This window comes from Plectrocnemia conspersa, unplaced genomic scaffold (genome assembly GCF_051122295.1).
Source record: "Plectrocnemia conspersa isolate PC_06_02 unplaced genomic scaffold, ASM5112229v1 ptg000014l, whole genome shotgun sequence".
Classification (NCBI taxonomy): Eukaryota; Metazoa; Arthropoda; class Insecta; order Trichoptera; family Polycentropodidae; genus Plectrocnemia; species Plectrocnemia conspersa.
This window is the reverse complement of record NW_028277178.1, coordinates 7,118,500-7,142,579: the sequence shown is the minus strand read 5'-3', so window position 1 is coordinate 7,142,579 and position 24,080 is coordinate 7,118,500. Positions and strand designations below refer to the sequence as shown.

General features: G+C 27.3%; 1 protein-coding gene across 1 annotated transcript in view; it reads left to right on the top strand.

Annotated features, from left to right (window-relative positions):
• sNPF-R (short neuropeptide F receptor) overlaps positions 1-24,080 on the top strand; it is a 97,909-nt gene that overhangs the window by 42,273 nt on the left and 31,556 nt on the right. Inside the window, exon 2 of the mRNA XM_088203133.1 lies at positions 12,565-13,970. Within this exon, the coding sequence (XP_088059259.1) occupies positions 12,690-13,964 (1,275 nt within the window). The 5' untranslated portion in view covers positions 12,565-12,689 and the 3' untranslated portion in view covers positions 13,965-13,970. The remainder of the gene's footprint in view (positions 1-12,564; positions 13,971-24,080) is intronic.

The following is a 24,080-nucleotide window of genomic DNA, read 5'->3' as shown; positions in this document are numbered from 1 at the left end:
AGTGGTACCAAATCGAATAAAACATAAAGTTTTGGTTGCAGTGATAATGTCTGGTGTGGTAATTGTTTAAGTCTCTCTTAGATGTTCTAATGACAATTTATCTCGATGGTTTGTTTATAAAGCATACTGTACCATTTTTTAACACATCATTGATTTCATTCAGTATATTTTAAATTTAGTTAATTATAACAAATAATAAAATAAATAACTAGTAATGAATTTTTTTGCCTGATCATATAACTGTCCTTGGAAATGGTTTTTAATGTTTAAATAACAATAAATTACAAGCCTAATACTTATTATATATGTTATTAATACGCATTTAGTTAAATTTATTTTATATTAAATTAAAAAAAAAATAGACAAGTACAATTTTAATATAGAATAAAATAGATTTTATTGACAACATTAAGACCACAAAATTAATTAAAAACCATGTTAGATATGTTTAAGACATATATTATTTGAAGTCCAATATAACGAGATTTATGGTATTTTACCCTTTGGATTCATTAATGTGTTGGGTATTATGGTAAAGACGAATTTATGCGGTTATTATTTAAAGCAATAAATTATAAAGCAAGTCAGATCATTTCCCATAAATTTATAATATAATTTCTTTTAAATAATAATATTAACTAGTTATAAGAACATCTTAATAAATTCAAATTGTTAAGTATTTTATTATTATTATTACATATAATAAATCTAACTCTGATTTTTGGCAGTAATGGGTTAATTGCAAGCGTTAAAAATCAGATAAAATGTTCAAATAAATTTATTGTATAATTTATCATATTATATTAGTATTATTATAGTTATAATAAATTACAAATTATTTTTAAAAATATAGGGAAAAAGTCTCTTGATAGTTTTGATGTTAGAAAATATTATTATAAAAAAGTGTTATATTTAACAGATAAACATCACTACATTGACTGAAAGTGAATTAATTAAAACAAACAAGCTTTTATTTACTAAGATATTTTAGATTTCTCACTTATTTCATATCAATTTAAAACTCGATGTATATGAACCAAGTAAATTGTATCATGTATTATATAATATATTATAATTGAATTTATGTAGAATTACGTTTTTTTCTGTGCTTAAAATGAAGCCTATCTAATAAATCTTTTCTGCTAATGCAACCAGACGTTCTGGATTACGCGCGACAGTCTTATATTCCATAATGTTTTATTAAGATTTGTACAGAAACTCCTGGATTATGAAAATATATATGAACATTAACATGCTACAAATACATTAATTACATGTCAAATTAAATTTAAATTTTATAGAACATATGTGTTTTAAGTGAACAGCCTGACTTCCGGTGATTAACAGCTGCATTAAAATAAAATTTGATAAAAATATTTTGATCACTTTTCATTAGCGGCAAACTAATGGGTGTGACTAGTAAAAGTACTATGTAATTAAATTAACTTAATTGAATACACAGCTTATTAAATAGGTAATGCGCTGAGTATACTATACATATTAAGTGTATTCAATTCAGCAAATATAGCAATTTTTAAACATATGCAGTGCTACTTTTAAAATAATAATAAATATTCAATTAAATAGCTAAACCTTTTTTTGATCTTTATGGAATGCAATATAAATGTTATATAGATTAAAAAGTTATGAAAAACGGCACCCCGACAAAGCCGCGCAGGACAATCCCGCGCCGACATAGCCGCGCAAAGTCAAAACAAAATTCATTTTATAACATGGTTTTTATTTATTATTAATTACAAATATATATAGAGAAAAAGAGGCGTCTCGCTACCGCTCGCGCCGACTTTCACTGTAGAACCAAACAACCTAACCTTTTTTTAATGATATTGTATTGATTTATTTTCATTTGGGTATATTTTGTAACTGTCCAGCATCATCCAATCTATGACTAACTGTTCAAAAAGCTAGTTACTAGTGATAAAGCTGTTCACAAAACAAAATAATTAGAATTAAAAAAATCATTTTTTTTTATTTTATTTCATTTTATAATTTTGATTTGCGCGGCAATGTCGGCGCGGCTTTATCGTCACGGCAATGTCGGGGTTGTATTGCGCGGGATTGTTTTGCGCGGCTATGTCAGGGCGGCTTAGTCGGCGCGGGATTGTCCGGCGCGGCTTTGTCGGGTCCCCGTATAGTATATAAATAAAAGAAAATTCGTTCAAAATCCTTTTTGTTGTCATTTTTGAAAATGTTTGTAATATTTCTTTTAACATATTATTCCTTGAAAAAAACTTTTTATACAATATTTTATATTTAAGGCATAATTTAATACTAAAAAATATTTTAAGCGCGACAAAATACAAACTACGCGACCATTATGGCTGATAATTGAAACGTATCACACAGTGGTACCTACGTTAAATACGTAATAATATATTTAAAAATCAGTACTACCTTTATAAAAAAAGCAAAAATAATTTGTTGTTAAGTTCATCAACTCATCATTAGTGTATAATCAAAAGTATACTGTGTTAATATGCGATATTCGTATTATAAATAATATACAATATTAATAAATATTGTAAAATTAAAACTCTAATTGTATTAATTAACTATCCGGTGACTACAGTGGTTTAAACGAGTAGCTTTTAAAGTGGAGCAATAAAATGAAACGGACAAAAGTTTACCGTTTGAAAGCACAACGTCCATAAGAACTTTCCCGCACGACTGCCTTTACGATAAAGTTTCAAACGAGCGTTTTAAAATTCAATTCTCAATGTTTTGCTCTAATTAAAATAATTATAAAATAATTTTCGTTCATAAATTATATTGAAAAAGATGCACTGTGCGTCGCAGAAGCGTCGCTTTTCACGACTATTAACGCAGCGCTCAAAATTTAATTTGTTAACGTTATACCCTTGTGCGGAATACTATTTTAATAATTTAGAATTCAGAATGTCATTAGAGGTTCCGGCGTAGATGTGAAATATAATTACTTGTGTCTTATTTTAATTATGTTGTTATTTTTAGCACATGCTGTAATTAAATACTAAAGGGAGTTGAGTATAAATAAAAATATATTCTATTATATTTCACATTCTATAAATGGTTATCTAGTGCTCGATTGTTTTATTTACCTTAAAGTGTAGCACGTTACAAAGCTAATTATTTTCAGTAAAGAACATTGTTCTGATACCGACAGGTTTATATATGTATGACGCATTAGTGTTCAAATGAATGACTTAAAGTTTTGCATGTCAATTTTGACAGCTATGTTGCAGGGTTGGTTATTAATGTGTATATATCATGGAATACCATAAAATTTATCTTTCATAAATATATAATTTCTGACAAAAATATTGTATTATGTTAGCTAAATATAACAGAACAATAATGTATATTTTAAAAAATATTGTCATGAATGGAAAAATAAGAAACAAATATCTTTTCAATTGAGATGTCTTGGGAGATAAAAATAAATTTCTAAGAAAAAATATTATTATTGAAATGTCAAGATTGCAAATATATTATATTACTTGCGATTATGCTTTTTATTAATTTAATTACATCAAATTTTCACTCAATTCTATAAATATTTTTATTGTATGTATTTAAGATGATCCATTAGAAAATTTATATTTAAAACATTATTAAGAATATTTTAATTGTATTACATCTGCTTTTAAACGACATAAAACCGGTTTCTGTTACTAAATACATAGTGACACTTCACAAATACTTTAGAAACCACCATTAACCACAATGACGGCTTAAAGAAAAAAATGGTATTCTGCCGCAATTACTAAATGAAACGAGATAGAGTTCCATTGAGGAATGCTGAAATACATTATATATTAAAATTAGATCAAAACACAATACTTAATTTAAAAAAATACTATGTTTTTATTATTTGATAATATTATATATATGTTGAGATTTATAATGAAACACAATAATAATGAGGCTTCACCGATAAAAGTTAAACCTTTTATCATGAAACGAATTCAAAAGCACTTACCCTACATTACCAATTGCAAATATGATATTTCAGAAAAACGCTCAGAAATCATAAATAATAATTAGCAACAACATCCAGATTTTATAGTCTATTTTTTATCTTTTTCACATATATACATATATATAATTATCTATAAATTATTGTGTGTATTATAATTTTGTATAAATATATCACTTTGCGGATGGGACCGGTTATTTTAAAAATAATAGTGCATTTTTTCATAAATAAAAATTCTGCTGTCAGGGTGTAAACCTGTGGCCTCTTGGTTACCAGTCTAGACCTTACGGACTACATTATACTATGTATGTACTAAAGTAAGAAAAACACTTTATTGTATTCGATTGTTTTTTTCTTTTATTATTTGTATTGTTATTAATTTGTAAAATTAAATTATATTTGGACTGTCATTATCTCTCGAATATTACGTTAGCTTTTAGCGATTTTATTTGTTATTGACCTTGACCTACTAGCTGTAAAATACGTAAATTTACCATCATTATTCTTACTTTGTGGTATCTTTTAATGTTGTATGTATATATTAGTCTTTTACTAAGACGATAGATAGTCAGTGACTTATACTTAAAACTTAAAAGACATGGGTTTGAATCATATATGAATCTTTGCGTTTTAGAAATTAAAATTATTTATAATTCCAATCGATCACAGATTAGGTATTTCATTTAATTTCCCATCGAAAATTATTATAAAGTGTATATTTAATGAGATATTATGGATAAATTTTGAAATGCACCATGTGATGGTCTAGCTTTTGTTCTTTATCCTTTATCGTCTATATTTAGAATCGATATATAAAATCTCTATGATAATAAAAATACGTAGTATTTTAAAAATTCTATCAATTCCTATTTGTATAAAATAATTAAATCCTTAAAAATGCTTAACTAGTATTTTAATAACATATACAAATTGATGAAATTGATAGTTCAAGTTCCTAAATGCAATTTGTGAATGTTATGGGTGTTCCTTTTTTTAATCGAATGTTACGTTAACTTTTAGCGAACTACCTTTTACTCTATTGTATAATTCGTAAAATTACCTGTATTGTTCTTTATGCATATTGATTTTACTTCTTGAAATGTGCAATCATTTCTTTCGGGAGTCTATTTTTATAAAGTGCATTTTTATTAATGTATTATGGATAGATGTTAAAATCCACTATTTGGGTGGTTCTGGTATTCCATTGATTTTATTTGTGATTAAGTAAAGTGCTAATTCAATTAGCGGGTCTGGCTTCTTTTAATGTCAAAATTAAGTATAATGCTGATATAAACACGTAATATATGGTAAATTATTTGTACCAATTTTTATTTATATAAAAAATGTACATACTGTATTGTTATTACATTTTAATATAATAAAAAGTAGTATTTTAGGCACATATTTATTAAGTAATTATTTATTTGAGTTTTAAAATGTTATTTGCATAGGACGTTTTTCTATTAGCGACAATTTCTTGTCGAATGTGGCGTTAGCTTTAAGCGAATTCTTTTTGTCGCTAACGTTCAAAACGAAAATTTTGCGTATATATACTACTTCTTAAAACGCGTCATTGTTAGATTTTATAGTCTATTTTGGTAGAATAAATTTTTATTGATTTTCCAATGCAACATTTTGGTGGTTTATTTTTTAAAACGTAAAAGGCTAATGTAATAAGCAGGTCTGACTTTTGTGCATTTTTTTTATCATTTAAATTAAAAAAATGTTGTATAAATTATTTAAAATATATATGTATAATTTTTCATTTATATAAATAAATAAAATCTTGAAAAAATGCACGTACGATATCTTTAAAAAAATGAAAAAAAATCGCATTGTCCTTTAGGGATATCCATATCAATTTTGGTAGCGTGTATTATTAATGACGTATTCTGGATTTGGGTGGTTTTGATATTCATAAAAAAAAATGCACGTATAAAATATATTCATTACACACACTACATTGATAAAAACTATGTGTGCGATAGATGGAAATCTTTGTTATGCGAAGCTTATCAATTAAAAGCTGGCAAAATTTAATTTTTTTAATTTTACATTTTTGATCCATCCGTTTTAAGTATTTACTATATAATGCATAAATTTAATTTATCACTTAACGCTATCGATCTTTTTATTAACTAGCACATATCTGTTTTTATTATGTTAAATTTTTATTATAAATTAATACATTTTGATCTAATACCGTTTTTTTGATTTCAAAGCCTACTAAATAAATAAATGTAAAACATGTATCTTCTGTCAAATAGATTTAAATAATTATTTCTAGACTTTTTATTGTGTTTTAATTTGTTGAAAATTTATCTCAGTATTAGTATTTTTTACAACGAAATTACTTATAAAAATTATAATTATTTTTAGTTATGGTCGATTGCATTCATGTCGAATATGCTGTTAACTTTTAGCGAATTCCTCCTGTCGTCACTGTATTATATTAGCTGTAAATTGTGTAATTTTTGTGTTGCTATTTGCAAACACATTCAATAAAATGTGTTGTTATTTTATTATTTATAAACGTACTATGGATGCCATAAAATAAATTTAATACTGATATTTATAATTTATTTAGATTTTCCGTTTTTCACAAAAATATTCTGTCAATAGTTTTAATTCAAGAAACACTACGACAAATATTTTATTTTTATTGTCAATTTCTCTAATACAATTTTCTATACTAAATTGTATGACTTTTTCGTTAATTAGTTAGTACTCTATTAATTTCGTTTAAGATTTTTAAAGGTTTTTGGTTTAGAGATATATCGGTCGGTATGATTATATTTTTAAAGGTACAACGGTGAACTCTTTAATTAATTGTCGGGTACAAAAGAACTACGTTTCAACGTGTTTCATAGAGCGTAAGCGAAATATACGTTTTTTTTTGTGTTTATTGTTGACTAGGCATGATATATGGAAATCATACAACAATATGACAAAAACTTCAGCCCAGCATGCAAAAGTCCCATTAGGCACTGTCAAAGTTAAAATCCACCAAAAAGGTAATGCATTGTGCTTCGTGGGATAAAAAGAGTATCGTGTTTTACGAACTAATGGAATCTAAATAAACAACTGTGGTTACAAGAACTTTGTAAAATTAATCAATAATAGACCTGAAAAAATAGTAATAAAAAATGCTAAATTTAATATTACACATTCTCTGAATTTTTGTTGTAGCTTTTAGCTAATAAAAATATTTATATTATATTTTTAAATTATTATATTCGGAAAACAATATTTTCAAATAAAATACTCTATAAAGTAAATAGGGCGTATAACTTGACAGTTAACAAACAGGGGTTAAATTTCTTTCTACAAAGTTGCTTCATAAACATCAATCCGATTTCCATTAACGGAATATTATTATTCTCCCAAAATGTTTATTTGCGGTATACGTTTGCTGATTTAATTAAACTTTTTTAAAGAACACACAAAACAACAAGTTGAAAGCTTGTGCGATTTCATCCACTACGACGTTATTATTATATAAAATAAAGTCGAAGAAAGTATTACTTTCCATCATATCGGTTCGATTTCAGAATTATGTACATACACTTAAACATAATGCTTCTTTTCAATGAAAAAACGTATATTTTTGCATTCACAAAATAACGATAACTTTATAAATATTCATGATAAGATTCCGATAAAATAATTTATAGGCTATTTAAATTTGTTTTAAAATTACCCGTTTTTTATATGAGAAGGTTTATAGTTATGTAAATATAAATATACTGTGCTAAATATTCATATGAATTATTTCTTAAATTTATAAAATTATTAAAATATGTTTAATTATTTCATTAAATAGGTATATATATATATTTTTGTATTATTATTGCTTGACTGATATAAAAATATATTTATATCCTTAATTGCTTAAATTACCAAAGGTATCTCATAAAACGCCTGTTGTAAAACGTTCACAATAAGGTTTTTGTTTTTTATTTTAATAATCCAACCATTTTACTTTTACGGTTTAATTAACTCGAATGGCGATGCAGGAAAAGCTTTAAAACCCGTTTTTAATGTAAAATATGATAATAGTGGATTTTCTATGATATTATGTAAAGAAATTTTCCTTAATTAACACTTTACCGACCGCTCACGCCATATGGAGTGCGAGCCTGCCGAACGTTAAATACCGCGCACGCCATATGGAGTGAGCGGTAGCTATGATTTCGGTATCAAATTAAAAATATATGCTTAGAGATTTTTTAAGATTTTTTTTTGAAAAAAATTAAATATTAGTATGAAGTTTCATTTGATATTGAAAAAAATATTGAATTACTGTGCCTATCCTTATTATTAGACACGTTTGTCTATATATTATAATTTGTTTATATATTTTAATTTTTAAAGCAGAAATTCGTTTTTTTGCTATTTTATTATTTTTTATAGCATTAGTTATTGAAAAAGAACTAATTTAGTTGTGAGAAGTCATAAATTCTATTTTTTTAATTCAAAACAAAAATAAAAATATTTTTCACTATGCAATTCGGGACTATATTTAAAATATTTTGTATGTCCTTCTTTAGATTAAATAAGTGCCTGAATTTACTTTATAAACGTTGTTTAATTTTTGAAGGTTCAAAGCATGATTCTATTCCCGAATCACCTTCTCGATTAGCTCTCTTTTAGTGGTTATTTCGATTTTATCAATCTCTTCTTCAAATGCTCCCAAATATTCCCGACGGTATTTTTGTTTTGCAAGTATGCAAAATATCTTCCCAGTGTTATCAGTAAAAATTAACAACAAAATCATATATAATAAAGATATAGTTCAAATATAATTGAGCTGCCTTTGTATTTCTTTACTTGTGTCTTATAATATAATCAGGTACTGTTTATCTATACAAATTCGAAAATCCGTTTAAAAAATATATATTTATATCAAATATATTTTGTAAATTCTTTCTACTTTGCATTTTTTTAATTACACTAACATTTTTTGTGAGTTAATCTATTAGATAGTACCGGTTTCCCGAATTTCTAAATTGACAGATTAGCGAGATTATATCGTATTTTTTCTGTCCTGTAATTTGGAAATTTCGACCGTTTATTTTATTGAGTGAATTTTATCTATCACGAGATAGCACCGATTTACTGGAAGTGATTCTCAGAAGTGACTCTTTTTTTGAAATTGGGAATTTCTTTTGAGATAAGAAATAATATGATGCACTTAAAAAAATATGAATAATAATTCAGTTTAGCTAACGCTGTCGTGTAAATCGCATATTGTTTTCGTGTGCTCGAGTGAATATTCTAAAAATAATAAAAAAATAAAATAAATAAAAGGAACTTTGTGCTGCAGTGATTCTTTAAAAATATTACGCTTACGCCTCTTTATAAAATATAGTGTCTATAAAAATATAAATACAGTGTATTTTATATAACAAAGTGTTAAAAATATAGTTTTTATTTAAATATAATTATAACCCAAATAAATAAATGGCAGAAGATAGTTTTGTAGAGGAAAATTACGCGGACAATGATTCAAATATTCCCAGTGATAACGAAAACTTTAGTGATAGTGATACAAGTTCGATTGTTCATGAAAGAAATCGTCCTCGAGTAATGATGCCTATTAGCGATGGAGAAGATACTGAGGATGATGATATTCCATTAGATTGGTGTGAAACTGATACACCTAGGCATAACCAGCCATTTGAAGGATTGTCGGGAGCAACTTTTGATGTTGATATCACGCGCCCTGAAGAAATCGCCGAAAAATTTATCGGTGATGACCTGTTCCGCATTATTGCAGAAGAAACAAATAGATACCGTGCTCAAACTTGGAATAAGTACAAACAAGAAGTTAAAAATATTATACAAGAAAAAAATAGGAATATGTGGGGCTTACCGGATATTCTAAAAAAGGCTAAACTACGAATATTTGAAAGTAAATATAAGCGAAACGGGGAAATTTTATTACAATTGTGGAAAACAGTAAAGAGTAGAGATATTCGAATGATATTAACAATCCATAATACAAATATTGTAAACACTGAAAAAACTGACAGAAGAACTGGGCTGCGTATAAAAAAACCAATTTGTATAATTGATTACAATAAATACATGAAGGGAGTAGATCGGGCTGATCAATACCTTTCGTACTATCCAATATATCGTAAAACTAAAAAATGGACGAAAAAAGTGGCCATGTATTTATTTAACTGTGCATTATTCAATGCATTTACAGTGTATAGAAGTGTAAATTCAAACAGCAATATAAAGTTTTATGATTATTTAATGAAAATAGCAAAATATTGGATAGAGGAAAAAACATCAGAAACAGAAACACCAACAATTTCAGAAATGTCTGAAAATTCACAACCGACATCCACATTCGCCACTGCTCCCTCATTTCAAAGGCTTTCAGGCAGTTTAAAACAACACCAATTAGTCAGGATATCATCTATTAATGAGCGTAAAAGAAGAAGATGCATAGTTTGTATCGCACATAAAATAAGAAAAGATTCTCTTTACATGTGCAAAGAATGTAAAGTAGCTTTACATGTTGGTGAATGTTTCTCCTCGTATCATTTGAAGAAACATTACTAGGTAAATAATAAAAATAACGTTTGGGAATTTTGAATTTTATTTTTTTGATAATTCGTATTGGTATTATTTTAGAATTAAATATTGTGAAAAGTGAATTACAAGGGAAAGACATTGAATAATGATAAAGTGTGTACCTGAAATATTCCGTATTAGTGTGGAGAAATTTATAATGGTGAGTGCACTTTAAACTTGCATTATATAAATAGTTATTGTGAAAAGTGATTTACACGTGAAAGACAATGTACAATATCTGTGTATGTGCCTGGATGATTTCGCATTACGATGGAGCGAATTACAATGGTGAGTGAATATTTTATTGCAATTGAATTATATATCAGTAAACTCATATTAGTAAAAATGTCATTTCTCATTTTTGTAGATAATCATTTGCACAAAATATCACAATACGAAAAAAAAGTGTGCTTGAAAAAAGTTTTTAAAAATTTAAAAAAGTTTGAGAACCGTTAGTTGACTCAAATTAAAATATTTTTATTTAAATTTCAAAGTTATTCGTTTTTATAATTTTAAAATCAAGATAATCATTTTAAAAATCTAATAATAAGGAAATGTAATAATTAATTTTTATTTCCGGCGATCCACATGTTGAGAACCACCTAATAATGACTTAAATTGATGCATTGATACATTTTTAACATGTTTAGAAAAATTCAACTAAATATTCGGACCGTATCAAAAAATACATAAATTTAAATAAAAAAGGTAAAATTCGCGAAGATTTGCGAAAAGGTGCCGGTATTTAGCGTAAGTCTGGTAGTGAAACTGCCGGTCGGTAAAGTGTTAACATAATGAATTTATTTTACAAGAGGGTTAGTTAATTTTAATTTAAACTATGTAGCTCAAGTTTAAAACTTCTGTGTACTACTCAGCCATATTTCCATTATATTAAAATGTAATGAGAAATCTGTACGTGCCATATTTTAATGATTTTTTTAAAATATTATGATATAAAATGTTTGAATTACAACCCTGACAAATACACCTGACAACAATAAGCATAAATAAAAATGATCTGTAAGGCAATTAGATTGCCGTCTGAATTAAAAAAATAAATTGAGCCATTATACAAAAACTCAACTATTGCTTCAATTTTCCGAAAAAGAAGCGGTCTCAGTAGAAAAAATCAACTTTTGTTATATAAATCTATGTTACGGTCGCTGATGACATATGGAGCTTCTGTATGGTTCAGCATATCCCATAGCCCAATTTGCAAAACAAGTGCTTAAGAATCGTCTTAAATACCCACCCTAGAACTAACGTCAAAGAACTTCACTTGCAAAGTGAAAGTTTAGAGACGATAAAGGACTTTTGCCATAGACAGATACTAAACTGATTGTTGAGATATAAGATTAAGAAGTTTGATGATCTGTATCCAGGTGTTTACTATTGTACACCTACAGGTCTCAAATGTTCGGTTTAAAATCTGCATAAGAGTTGTCCGCCGCTATCCGGCACTCAATATTGAACCAAAAATTGTATGAAAAATCTTTTCAATGACTTCCGAAAATTGGTGTGAAGATTGTTAGCTATTTAAAAAATCTTTAAGTGAAAAATAATAGATCAGCTAAGAAGTTTTTGTCAACTTTTCCTCTATAAATAATTATACTTCACTTTAAGAAACTGAAAAAATGTTTTAGATTAAAGTAATAATTTAGGTTAGGTACTTAATATTATAAATAATGCATTACATCTAACAAATATAAAAAATATTAACACATAGAGAACTTGTTAAATTAAAAATTGTAGCATCCTGTATTATAGGCTTTTGTTAGTCTTTGTTTAATTTTCACCTAATTAAGGATGCTTATTCAATTCACTTAATTTAGAAACAGTGTTGTATTTACAGGTGTACATGTGTTACAAAGCTTAGTTAATTGTTTAGCCCACAAGGCCTCGGAGGAGAAATGTCAGAGGCAGAAAATATTTTTATTTATTTTTATAATTAAATTAATCTGAAATTTTACTACATTATTGAATTTTGATTTTTGTTTCAGAGCTCAACATGTGCAGTATGGCGACATACACTGAATTTAACACTGAAATTCGAATTACCGCATCATAAAACTAAACAACATCAAAAACAATGGGAAAACTGCTTTAATTTAAAAAAAAATGAAAAATGACTACCGCCACATTATGGATGACCACGTGGCCCACCCTTCTGGAAAACGTAACTTTGATTTCTCCGAACACCACCAACGCCACCAAGCACGACTTGATCGACAACAAATTTGTGCAAGGAGTCTTCTGTATGCTGTACACTGTCATATTCGTCCTTGGAGTCTTCGGAAACGTTCTAGTGTGCTATGTGGTCTTCAGGAACAGAGCAATGCAGACAGTCACCAATCTGTTCATCACAAACCTGGCTTTATCCGACATTCTCCTATGCCTGTTCGCTGTGCCGTTCACTCCTTTATACACGTTTCTAGGAAGATGGTTATTCGGTAAATTGTTATGCCATATTATGCCGTACGCTCAAGGATGCAGCGTGTATATATCAACTCTCACTCTGACTTCCATAGCCATAGATAGATTCTTTGTTATAATATATCCATTTCATCCTCGGATGAAGCTGTTCACGTGCATAGCGATCATAGTATCAATTTGGACGTTTTCATTAGCAGTAACATTTCCTTATGGATTATACATGGAATTGCAGGGTGAACAGAACGTGTACTGCGAAGAAGCGTGGCCTTCAGAAAAATCTAGAAAGGTCTTTGGAGCTTTAACCACCACCATGCAATTCGTATTACCATTCATCATAATGGCGTTTTGTTATACTTGTGTGAGTTTGAAGCTGAACGATCGAGCTAAAGCGAAACCTGGGAATAAGAATTCAAGAAAAGAGGAACAGGATAGAGATAGGAAGAGAAGGACTAATAGGATGTTGATAGCGATGGTGGCCATATTCGGGATGTCTTGGCTGCCGCTTAATCTGATCAACGTATTCTACGATTTTTATATACCGACAGTTAACTGGACGTATTACTTTGTATCGTTTTTCTTGGCACACTGCATAGCCATGTCATCCACTTGTTATAATCCCTTTTTGTACGCATGGCTTAATGAAAACTTTCGCAAGGAATTTAAACAAGTGCTGCCTTGCTTTGATCCCTCGTTGGGTGGCAGGGGGGTCGGACAGTCTGGGAGGTTGGGGGGTTACAGGTCCGAAAAAACTTGTAACGGCAACAACGAGACTATACAGGAGAGTTTGCTGCCTTCGTCCATCCAGAGGGTGCCTTCGATCAAGGGTGGGGTCGAAAGGAAGGAGAGCAGAGTGGAAGTGGAGCAGATAATTGTAGGAGCCAGCTACAATCCGCACGGAGAGTCAGTCCGCTTGCATCTCATCACCGAAGAAAAATCGATCGAAGCTAAAAACACGCCGCCAGTTTAAAGAATGGTAAGTTTGATCATAACATGTTTTTTGAGGCGTATGTATTAGAATAAAGAAAAAACTCTTCAAAATTATCTCGAGTATATACGCGATTTCTAACTTTGCATTTCATATTATCTAGCTATAATCATATGTAAATATTGAGCTTTGTATGTTTTATCTATAATACATATGCTACTTCTCAAAAGCTTAAGATGAAACAAAAATTGAAGTGATATATATCATTTTTTTATTTCAAGCAAATAAAGTCGTAAACGGGACAAGCGTGACTAATACGGATATGCGTAACATAGTAATTGATCATTTCCTAAGCGTTTTTGACCAAACCCTTTCATATTTTTTCATATTTTTAATAAAACATACGTATTTAGTCAGTTAGACTCAAAAAATATTTTTGTCATTTTATAATTCAAATAAATTAAATAAAACATATTTTTTCGTATTATGAGAAGTTTGCTCATTTTTATACTTTTAAACTATTACTTTAAATTTTGACTAGCGATCTTTATTAATTTTTTTTATACGGAATTTAAACAGTACGTGCTCATAAGTTTTATATAAACTATTTTTTAATCCTGTTGTGAAATATCCTGTATAATTTGTTTAGTAATGAATATATGTAGCAGGCGCGTACGGTGAGATACGCGAGCGAGCGAAAGGGAAAGTATTTCACTGTACGCGCTTGATATGCTTAATATGTATACGCCATTGTTTTTGTGCTCATATTGTCATATTGTCTTCCAATCGTAACGAATCAAATCAGTTGCTTTCCTGTCTTCTAAGGAATATCTCGGTCGATTCAGCGTACCTCCGCTCGGTGCGAGTTTAGCTGCTAGCTGAAAGTAGTGATTCTGTGTTTTAGCTTAGATATTTTTAAGTTCACTGGTGATTCGGGGCAAATCAGACTTTTTGTTTTTGTCTAATACATACATTATTATACTTATCATATATAACTGCGTAAAAAGGATTTAAGTTCAGTATATTTGCCGATGTCATCATTCAATTATATATGTAATTTGTTAATGTTTTTGCACATGTTTTAACAAAGATTTTTTTAGCATAGACTTTTTAATGCACTTATTTGCTTATGTCAATGGATACCGTTTAATGGACGTTCGCTCGGATACCTATTACTGACTTTTCCTATCACACCGACGAAAATCTTAGTTAATTTAAAGTACACAAATCATTTAGTTTTATATGAAATAGCAAAACAATATGTACATTTATGTAAGCAAATATCATTTAAAACCTGTAGGGAATTAAAATTACATTTCGATTATTTTTGAGCAAAAGTATCACTTTATTATTAAAACGTGAATTGAGATTTTTTTAGGTAGATTTTGATATAAAATATACCTGAAAAATTTACATTAAATATATTTTAATAAAATATGTATATGCTAATGAGGCATCTGGATCCATCATCTTGTTTGAATATGTTAAGAAAATCTCATAAAAATAAACCAGTAGTTTAAAATGTTCTGTTTAAAATGTAATAACAATTTTCACACACAGATTATTTTAAATTTAATTTGTTTTTCAACTGCATACAATTTTTATCCGTTTTTTTTTAGATAATATACAATCTAAAGAAAAAATAAATAATTCTTATATCTCTTACCATCACTGAGTTATCTTTTATAATATAATTGTTCTAAGCCGCTTCCGGACGCGCATAACTTAAAATTAAACATTCTCAGTTCAATTGTCTACTCTGTAAATCGTATCACTTTTTATGAACACATAAACAAAGGAAATATATTTAATTATAATAATTTAAAATAATAAAAATTAAATTTGCTTCGATTGATTTTCGTGCCGTCGGTAATGCGTTCTGTTGTTTCGACCAATGAAAAATGAGCATTCAAATATAAAACAAAATGGATGGCAGTACCATGACAACAGTTTTAAATAATTATTATTCAATAGTATAATTTTGTTACGCGACAATAATTTTCATTAATTCGTCATTTGACTGAATATAAATAATCAGATTGCAAATTAACTAGGTGTGTTATAACCACATAAATTAAATATATACATAATATGTTAGGGATTAAACAAATACATTGATTAAACTAGATAAACAATCATAAAACAATCTTCGTAATGAAATCTTCAAATTTTGAATTCCCCGCAATGTGCTCCGAGGCCGAAAAGTGAGTTTTTCCTTTTATAAATAATCGGATTGCAAATTAATTAGGTGTGTTATAACTATGAAAATTATATATATACATAATGTGTTTAGAATAAGAAGAATACATTGATTAAATTAGATATACAATCATAAAACAATCTTCGTAATGAAATCTTCAAATTTTTAATTCCCATCGCCGGGCTTCGAGGTCGAAAAGTGAGTGTTTCCTTTCATATTACATAAACATTATCATTGCTTCTGATTTAATGCGCATATACGTTAGATTTTAAGAAGTGAAAATAAACCAGGTATGTTTCAAACATGAACAGATTAGGTGCTCGATATTTATTGTTTCTTTCTAATTAGTAAATGTAATTAAAAACTGGCTTGTATATTTACACATAAAACATATAAATAATTTTTTTAATTAAAAAGTAACTTATGGTGTAACTAAAAAACATTCTTATTACTAAAATTTAAATTTATGATAAAATTGTGTTATATGCAGCGTTAAAACGGGCCATCAAACCCCTAAAATACGCTATAACACAATCAATGACTTATAATCGCTCAGTTTTTTTAGAATAATTATAAATTTTAATTGATTATTAAAAAAAAACATTTAGGAGCTGTTTAGAAAGTGTTCATTTATACATAATAATTGTTTTATATAATTTTTATGTCAAAAATGAACTTATAAGTATTATAATAATGAATATAAATACGTATACAGTAATGTGTTTAATAAAAGCAGCATCTATATAGTATTGAATAAAGTCGTTAGTTGTTATTATTAGCATACACAAATTAACATACGCGGAAGTATCTAATCTATTGAATGGGATGAAAACGTTTCAATCGGATTTATCACATAATAAAATTGTGGCAACTACGATAATAGGAAACATGAGGTTGATGGGTTTTAATAACATCAAAGAGAAAACCGATAGCGATTATATAATTACTTTATTATTAAATATTAAGGAGAACATACTAAAATATATGATGTGGCGAAATATGAATCCAAATTCTATTCACGCACAAAATTATTAATCGACGATAATAAAAATCAAAATCTCATTCATTTTAAATATTATATAATATGAGCCTTGACTGTGCATTTTTTTTGAAAACTCTCTAAATTGCGGTTTTATGTGTGAAAGCCCTGGCCTTTATCGATTTCGGAACTTATTATAAATTTTCAGAAGGGTTGAAAAGAACTCATAAAAATGTGTAACAGCAAAAGGGTTGTACCATATACGTATTTTTATGGTCATTTAAAAACAAGCGGTAATTTATTTTGTTAAAAAGAGCATTTTGATTAAAAAATATAATTACTATGAATGTGTTTTAAAAAGTTGAATCATAAATATTGTTTCACTCATATTTGCTTAATGGATTTATTAGTAAAATTAGATTTAATAAGTTTTAACACTACTCTTTCAAAATACTATTCAAGCACAGTGAATGAATATTAGCAATATTCATTCACTAAATAAAATTTTATCTTTGTAAAGATGATATTGATTACATTTTCAGAGCTGCTTTTTACTGTATATAAAATGAAAAAAAGTATCTATAACGGTTAATATTTTTAGTCGTCTCTTTCAGGGTTTAATTATATTAAAACATTTAGTATATTTTTACTGAAAATGTAAGATAGCTACTGTATATCAATCAGGTAGCTTAATATTCCTAATATTTATAAATTTTTAAATATCTTGACGTAAACTTAAAATTGCTAAATATTAAATATAATAAAGCAACTTATTAGAAATAATGTTATAGCAATTAGAGCGTTTAAAAATATTGATTTATTTTTAATATCATATTCCATAAACTTGAATATACTTTTTCTATGGTTACTTTATTTAAATTAGGAATGTTAAATTTTATTGAATTAATATTTATCAACTGAACATTTTCATTGAAAACTTGGACTTGGACGACTACTTAATATGTACATTAAATATTCTTTAACTTTCTGAGTGTTGCATTCGCAATGACATGATTGTGCTTTATGAAATTTTGAGTAATGATATATAATGGATCGTTCTGAATAATAAATGATGAAATTAACTAATTTTCAGGTACTAAAAACTCAAAATTATTAAACTGAAACCATTCTTCAAGTATTAACTGAATTGAAAACGTAGGTAATAATAATTTTGCTTATGGTTGTTAGTTCAAGAGTCACTATTGAGCTTTTAAACTGAATATTTTCTTTTAAATTAATTGACGGAATCAAATAAAATAGTTTTTATTATTTTAATAATTTAAAGTATTATTAAATATTTGTTAGTATGTGGAATAAGCTTTTGCTTAATAAAACTTGATGATTTATTTATATTTTTTTTTCTTTCACAAAGTTTAATCTTGGATGATGTTTTCGAAAACTGCTCACATGAGAATTTATTTATTGTAGATATATACCTACATTTTAATGCAGTATAAATTTGAAATGAAATACATAACATATTATTTTTATTTGTACTGCAAAGCTAAAGGTGTTTGGACGTTCTATTCTGTATAATATAAATACATACTTTTTATAGACGCACTTTACAAAAGCACAAAATGGCAATAACAAGAGTCCTTTTTCCAGTTTAAACGCTTCGAATGCAAACACGCAAATTGAATTTACGCCCTGAATAAACTGGATAAAAACTTCAAAATCTTAACAGAGGGCAAAGTCACTCAGAAGACGGCTTGTTATTTTCTTGCAATTATAACAACATGGAAAAATACACAATCTAAACTTGTCTCGTCAAATTAACGTTAGATATACGTTTCAAACTTTTAATGAAAATTCGTTTATCAACAAAAAAAATGTTTTTTCTCGTATTAAAAAAATAAAACGGGAAACAGTGATAAACGCGTCTCGTTGGAGACGCAATTTGTTTTTGCGAATTTCATATCTGATCGTGCGGCTGTCGGAAAGTAATAATTTAACTGTTACATTTTTCAATTCTGTGAGAGCTTTGTTCGTGAAATATGATTGTTTTATAATTCGTCAGATGACACGAATGTTTATTATTATTAAATTTAAATGTAACACTGTACAGTATTTTTGGCACAAAGATTATTTTTACATGTAAAATTACACGCTGATTTGTATGATCTGTCATTCGTTTTACTCTATGTAGCTTATGGCTTTTGACACAATTTAATCAAAAATATAATTTTATTCTTTATTTCGTTATTGGTTATCCCTTTTTATTCTTGAATTTTATAATGAATTTTTTTGTAACAATTTTCTGATTTTAATGTGGTAAATATATTTACAAATTTAACATTTTTTATGTTTATAGTTTAATTTATCTAATTATAAATAATAATGAAAAATAAAACAATAGTAGTTATAATTTTGGTAAATACTATTTTAGTACAGTAAACCCCCCTATAGCGTTCCCCCATATAGCGAAGGTGCACATTTACTGTGTTGGAAGCAAGGTAATAACATATTTTTTAGATCATAAAATAATTAACTAACTTAATGCGACATATTTTTAAATGCATACCTTTGAATGTAATAAGCAAATGAAAGCCTAAATGCAGTTATGCAAACCTTTCTATTGTCTTTATTTCCTTTGTAGTAGAATATAAAAGCTACCTGTTCGCTCTTATTTGTGACTGTAAAGCGAAATATATAAGTACAAAAAGTAATTCTATTCTTACCTTAAAAAAAAAAAAATTCTGGATCCATTGAATTTATACTTAGTTTCAAAACTGGAACTGTTTGGTTAGATTTTCAGGGAGATTAATAATAAGAGATGACAGTGTTGAAATGTCTGAATATTCCGGGACGTTTGGTCACCTGAATTTTACCATATAGCGCATTAATGCAGTTTGGTTTATTTTGTCATGCCTGGCGTTGGGGTATGCAGACGACATTGATGTTGTGAGTAGGTAGCAATGAATAAAGCATTTCAAAGCCTGCAGAAAGCAGCGAATGAATGGACCGCTACGGCAATACAAAATATTTAGAAGCCTTCAAATATAAAAAAATGTCATAACGGAAAATAGCGGTTAGAGTCAAGCCGAATATGAAAGTCACTTGATAGTTTTTTACGCCTCAAGGGTGCTGTTTATCGTGAATTTTCACCAAAGGGACGAGTAGTGAATCGACTGTATTATCCGGAAGTGCTGACACGTCTGCGGGAAATTGTCAGGAGAGAAAGGTCAAAATTGTGGAGAAATATATCTTTTCCTCCATCACAACAACCGCCGTTGCGTGACGCTAACCGAAACAGAAACAACTCTTCTTTATTTTTAATTTAAGACTCTTTTGTATTTAAAAAATATAAAAATGATTAAAATAAAATTTAGAATACTATTATACATATATAATAATAGTATGAAAATTAATAAAAATATTTACTTACAAATTTTGTAAGTATTTTTTTTTATATATGTTTTTAGTTTCTTGTTATTGCATATATTTGTTTATATACTGCTTACAATATAAACTTGTACAAAAAGTAAGAATTATATATGGAAGCTTTAAGACCATATATTATATGAAACCTAAGCATTTTTTCCAAAAATCGCATTTTATATGAATGCAATTGATACAAATCAAAGATCGAATGTTTATTACATCAATATGTAAAATACACGTTTTAGATTGAAGTGGATTGGATTGAATTTTATTTTTTTATATATACGTTTTTTATTGATTTAATGGATCGCTCTTTTCGTAGTTTTGTGTCTAAAAATTGAGATATATCTTTACCTTTTGCAAATATGCAATAATAGCTCCAGAATTCGTTTTTTAATTGAGTCGAAAGCCGTTGTTAAAATATATTTTGGTATAAATTAAATTTGTTGGCGTGCCGTTTAATTGGGGCTTCCGACTAAGTACCCGGCTAAGTAATAGAATAATTCCGGAGAACCGGGTAATGAATTTGGACGGGTATTTGGATGCCATACTTGTAAGCTAGTAGCGATTTTGTTTCGGATTTTTTTTTATGTTAAAAAATTTAAGTGCATATATTTTGATATGCTGACTTATTACGTACGCTACATATCTATTCCACGAACTCTGCTTTTAATCTACATAATTTGTAAAAACATATTTGCGGCTCTCGGAAAAGTTATTAATCCCGTTTGTTTCAAAAGTAAGCTTATGGATGTATTTGGTAACAAATTAAAATTATCTTTAATAGACATCTACGTTTAAATAAAAAAATATCATATCCAAAAATAATAACTGAGTTTCTTAGTTTGCATCTTTATAATAATTTTTTCGTTTGCATTTGATAATAGTTTAAAAACTGCGGATTATGGTTCAAAAACTTTTAGTTTCCTATGTATTAATATAATATTTAGAGAATAAGATTATTATCTTGTTCTCTACATCTGACAATTATGTCTAATAATAAAATAAAAGATTTAAATTTTATAAATAGCATATATATGTTCATTTGAACTTTAAAAGGGTAGCGTTTATCATAAAAATTTAGTTTAAAATAAATGTGTTATTGAAATTATCACAAAAAATGGGAAATTAATTAATATATATTAGTAATGGCGTCATCATTGGAAATAAAAAACTAGATATTTAGTTAAAATTAATTTAATAAAAAAAATGAGGTGATTTGGAGCTGTCAATTTTTCATGTATTTTATATTTACGATTGTGTTATTATTGTACCCTCAAATGTTTTTTCGTGTAGCATCTGGGGTACGCGTACCAATTACTTTATATAACATTCAGGAATTTATAGGTCCAAAAAATAGGCATTTAATGAAGTCATATTTTGAGTGTCTATACCTCTCTTTTTTAGTTGTAATGCAAAACCACAAATGACATTTACTTCTTATTTATGCGAATCGAAATATTTTTACCAGCTTTATTTTTTCGTGAAAAATAATACAAAAATTAAAATTTTCGCTTCCTTTATAATAAATTTATATATATTATATATATATATATATATATATATATATATATATATATATATATATATATATATATATATATATATATATATATATATATATATATAAAATAGTTAACTTAAAACTATTAAAATATTCTATTAAAAGATGACGCAACATAAAATAAAGATAATATTTATATAAAAAGATACGGCAAAAAAACTACGTTCCTCAATTCGTTCAGGTTGGTTTAGCAAAATAGGGTTTTAAAACACTTTTGCTGCTTGAACCATTTTTTATGCGAATTAATTTTCAATTTGTCATTTAAGTGATAGTTTTCAGATTAATCGTAGCGAAATATTTCAGATTGTTCAGTTAGTAGTCCAAAATAGTGTGTCAAATGCAGTGTAATGTGTCTGGTGTGTTCGCGAAAAGCCATTTTATATGCTTTAGTAAATAGTAAAGACATTCATTCGGAGCAATTATACAAGTTGTTTAATTTAAATATTTTATATCTAAAAGATATGTATAGCCACCTATTTGTACTTTCTATGCTATGAACGAGTTTTTTCTATGCATCTAAATAAAAAACAATGTATTATTTTGCTGACAATAGTGTTGAAATAATATGTATTAAATTTTATATTTATTATGTAAGGACACCTACACAATGTCTGAATATTTGTGCAATAAATGCGTTGTATTGTATATTATTATTTATGAAAATAACGGATTTAAATTTGCTAAACTATGTAGGATTTCTTTAATTTAATTTTGGTAAAACTTTGCTGCGTGATCAATTTTTTTTATATTTTGTGTGAAATACTTCATTTTATCATTGCATAAATAGCTATATATCAAAAAATGACACAAGCGTAAAATCATAAAACATAATTCTGTGTTTAAAAATAGTTTTTGTATTATTGAAAAATAAAGTACAATATATTTATAGTAAACATATTAACTTTATTTATTTTTTCAAATTCTAGTCCCAAATATAATTATTCTTTTAATTCGCAATTGAACGTAAAAAGTTTATATTAAAATAAAGGCAAAACTCGAAAACAAAACGCAATAAAAAATTGCTATGAAAGCAATTAAAATTTTCGAAAATTCGTAAATAAACAGATTTAAGTCAACAAGCAGCTTTACACACTTTTTGACAATTAACTCACTTCTTGTGAATTCTTTCCGAGCATACTTTTTCAAGGAATACAAAATAAGGTCTTTCAAGATGAGGATTTGCCGGTGACGTTTATTTAAAACGATTCATTGGTTAGCAACAGCTTACTATACTACTATAAAATTTAAATGGAAATGTTTAATATTTTCTTAAAAATACATTGTCTAGTATTTAAAATATATGACTAAATAGATTTTTGCTAAGGTTTAGAAAATATAAAATAAATATCGGCAAATATATTTTTTAGATTCAATCATATTTATATTTATAAAATATTAAATAAATTCTATATTAAAAAAAATGTGTTGCATTATATATGCACATATTATTTACAATTTATATTTTGCTTGTTATTCCTTTAGGTTTTAATTTAACTAGGCTTTACTGTTTAGTACAAACATAAATTTTAATAGAATAGGAATTCCATTCCTATACATAAGTTGTTTTTCTGTTTTTCGTTCGGCCCACCATAAATATCAAAGTTTCAATTCGGCCTACTTCTCAAAAAGTTTAGAAACTCCTGCTAAGACCTGAGGGTGATCTTAAAAAACATATGTAAGAACTTTCTAGAAAAAGGGAAATTGGTGTTAAAAGCGATTAATCTACATAATAGGGATGCATTTCAAAGGTTGTTTATAAGTGAGCCTAAAAATGAATTATAAAATATTCAGGAGCCTTTTAACCGTTTATCAAGAATTTTAATTGTCATCCTGTTTGATGAGTAATTTTTAATTAAATTTACATACGATGAAAATTTAATATTTATAGCTACATAAGTATTTTATTTTAAAATTATTGTAAAAAATATTAGGCGGCTTTGCTTTTTCGTTCGCTCGCTATTCATTTATATATCCACTTTGTCATATTAGTGATGAGCCGTTATCAATATTGACACATTTTCGAATAGAAGT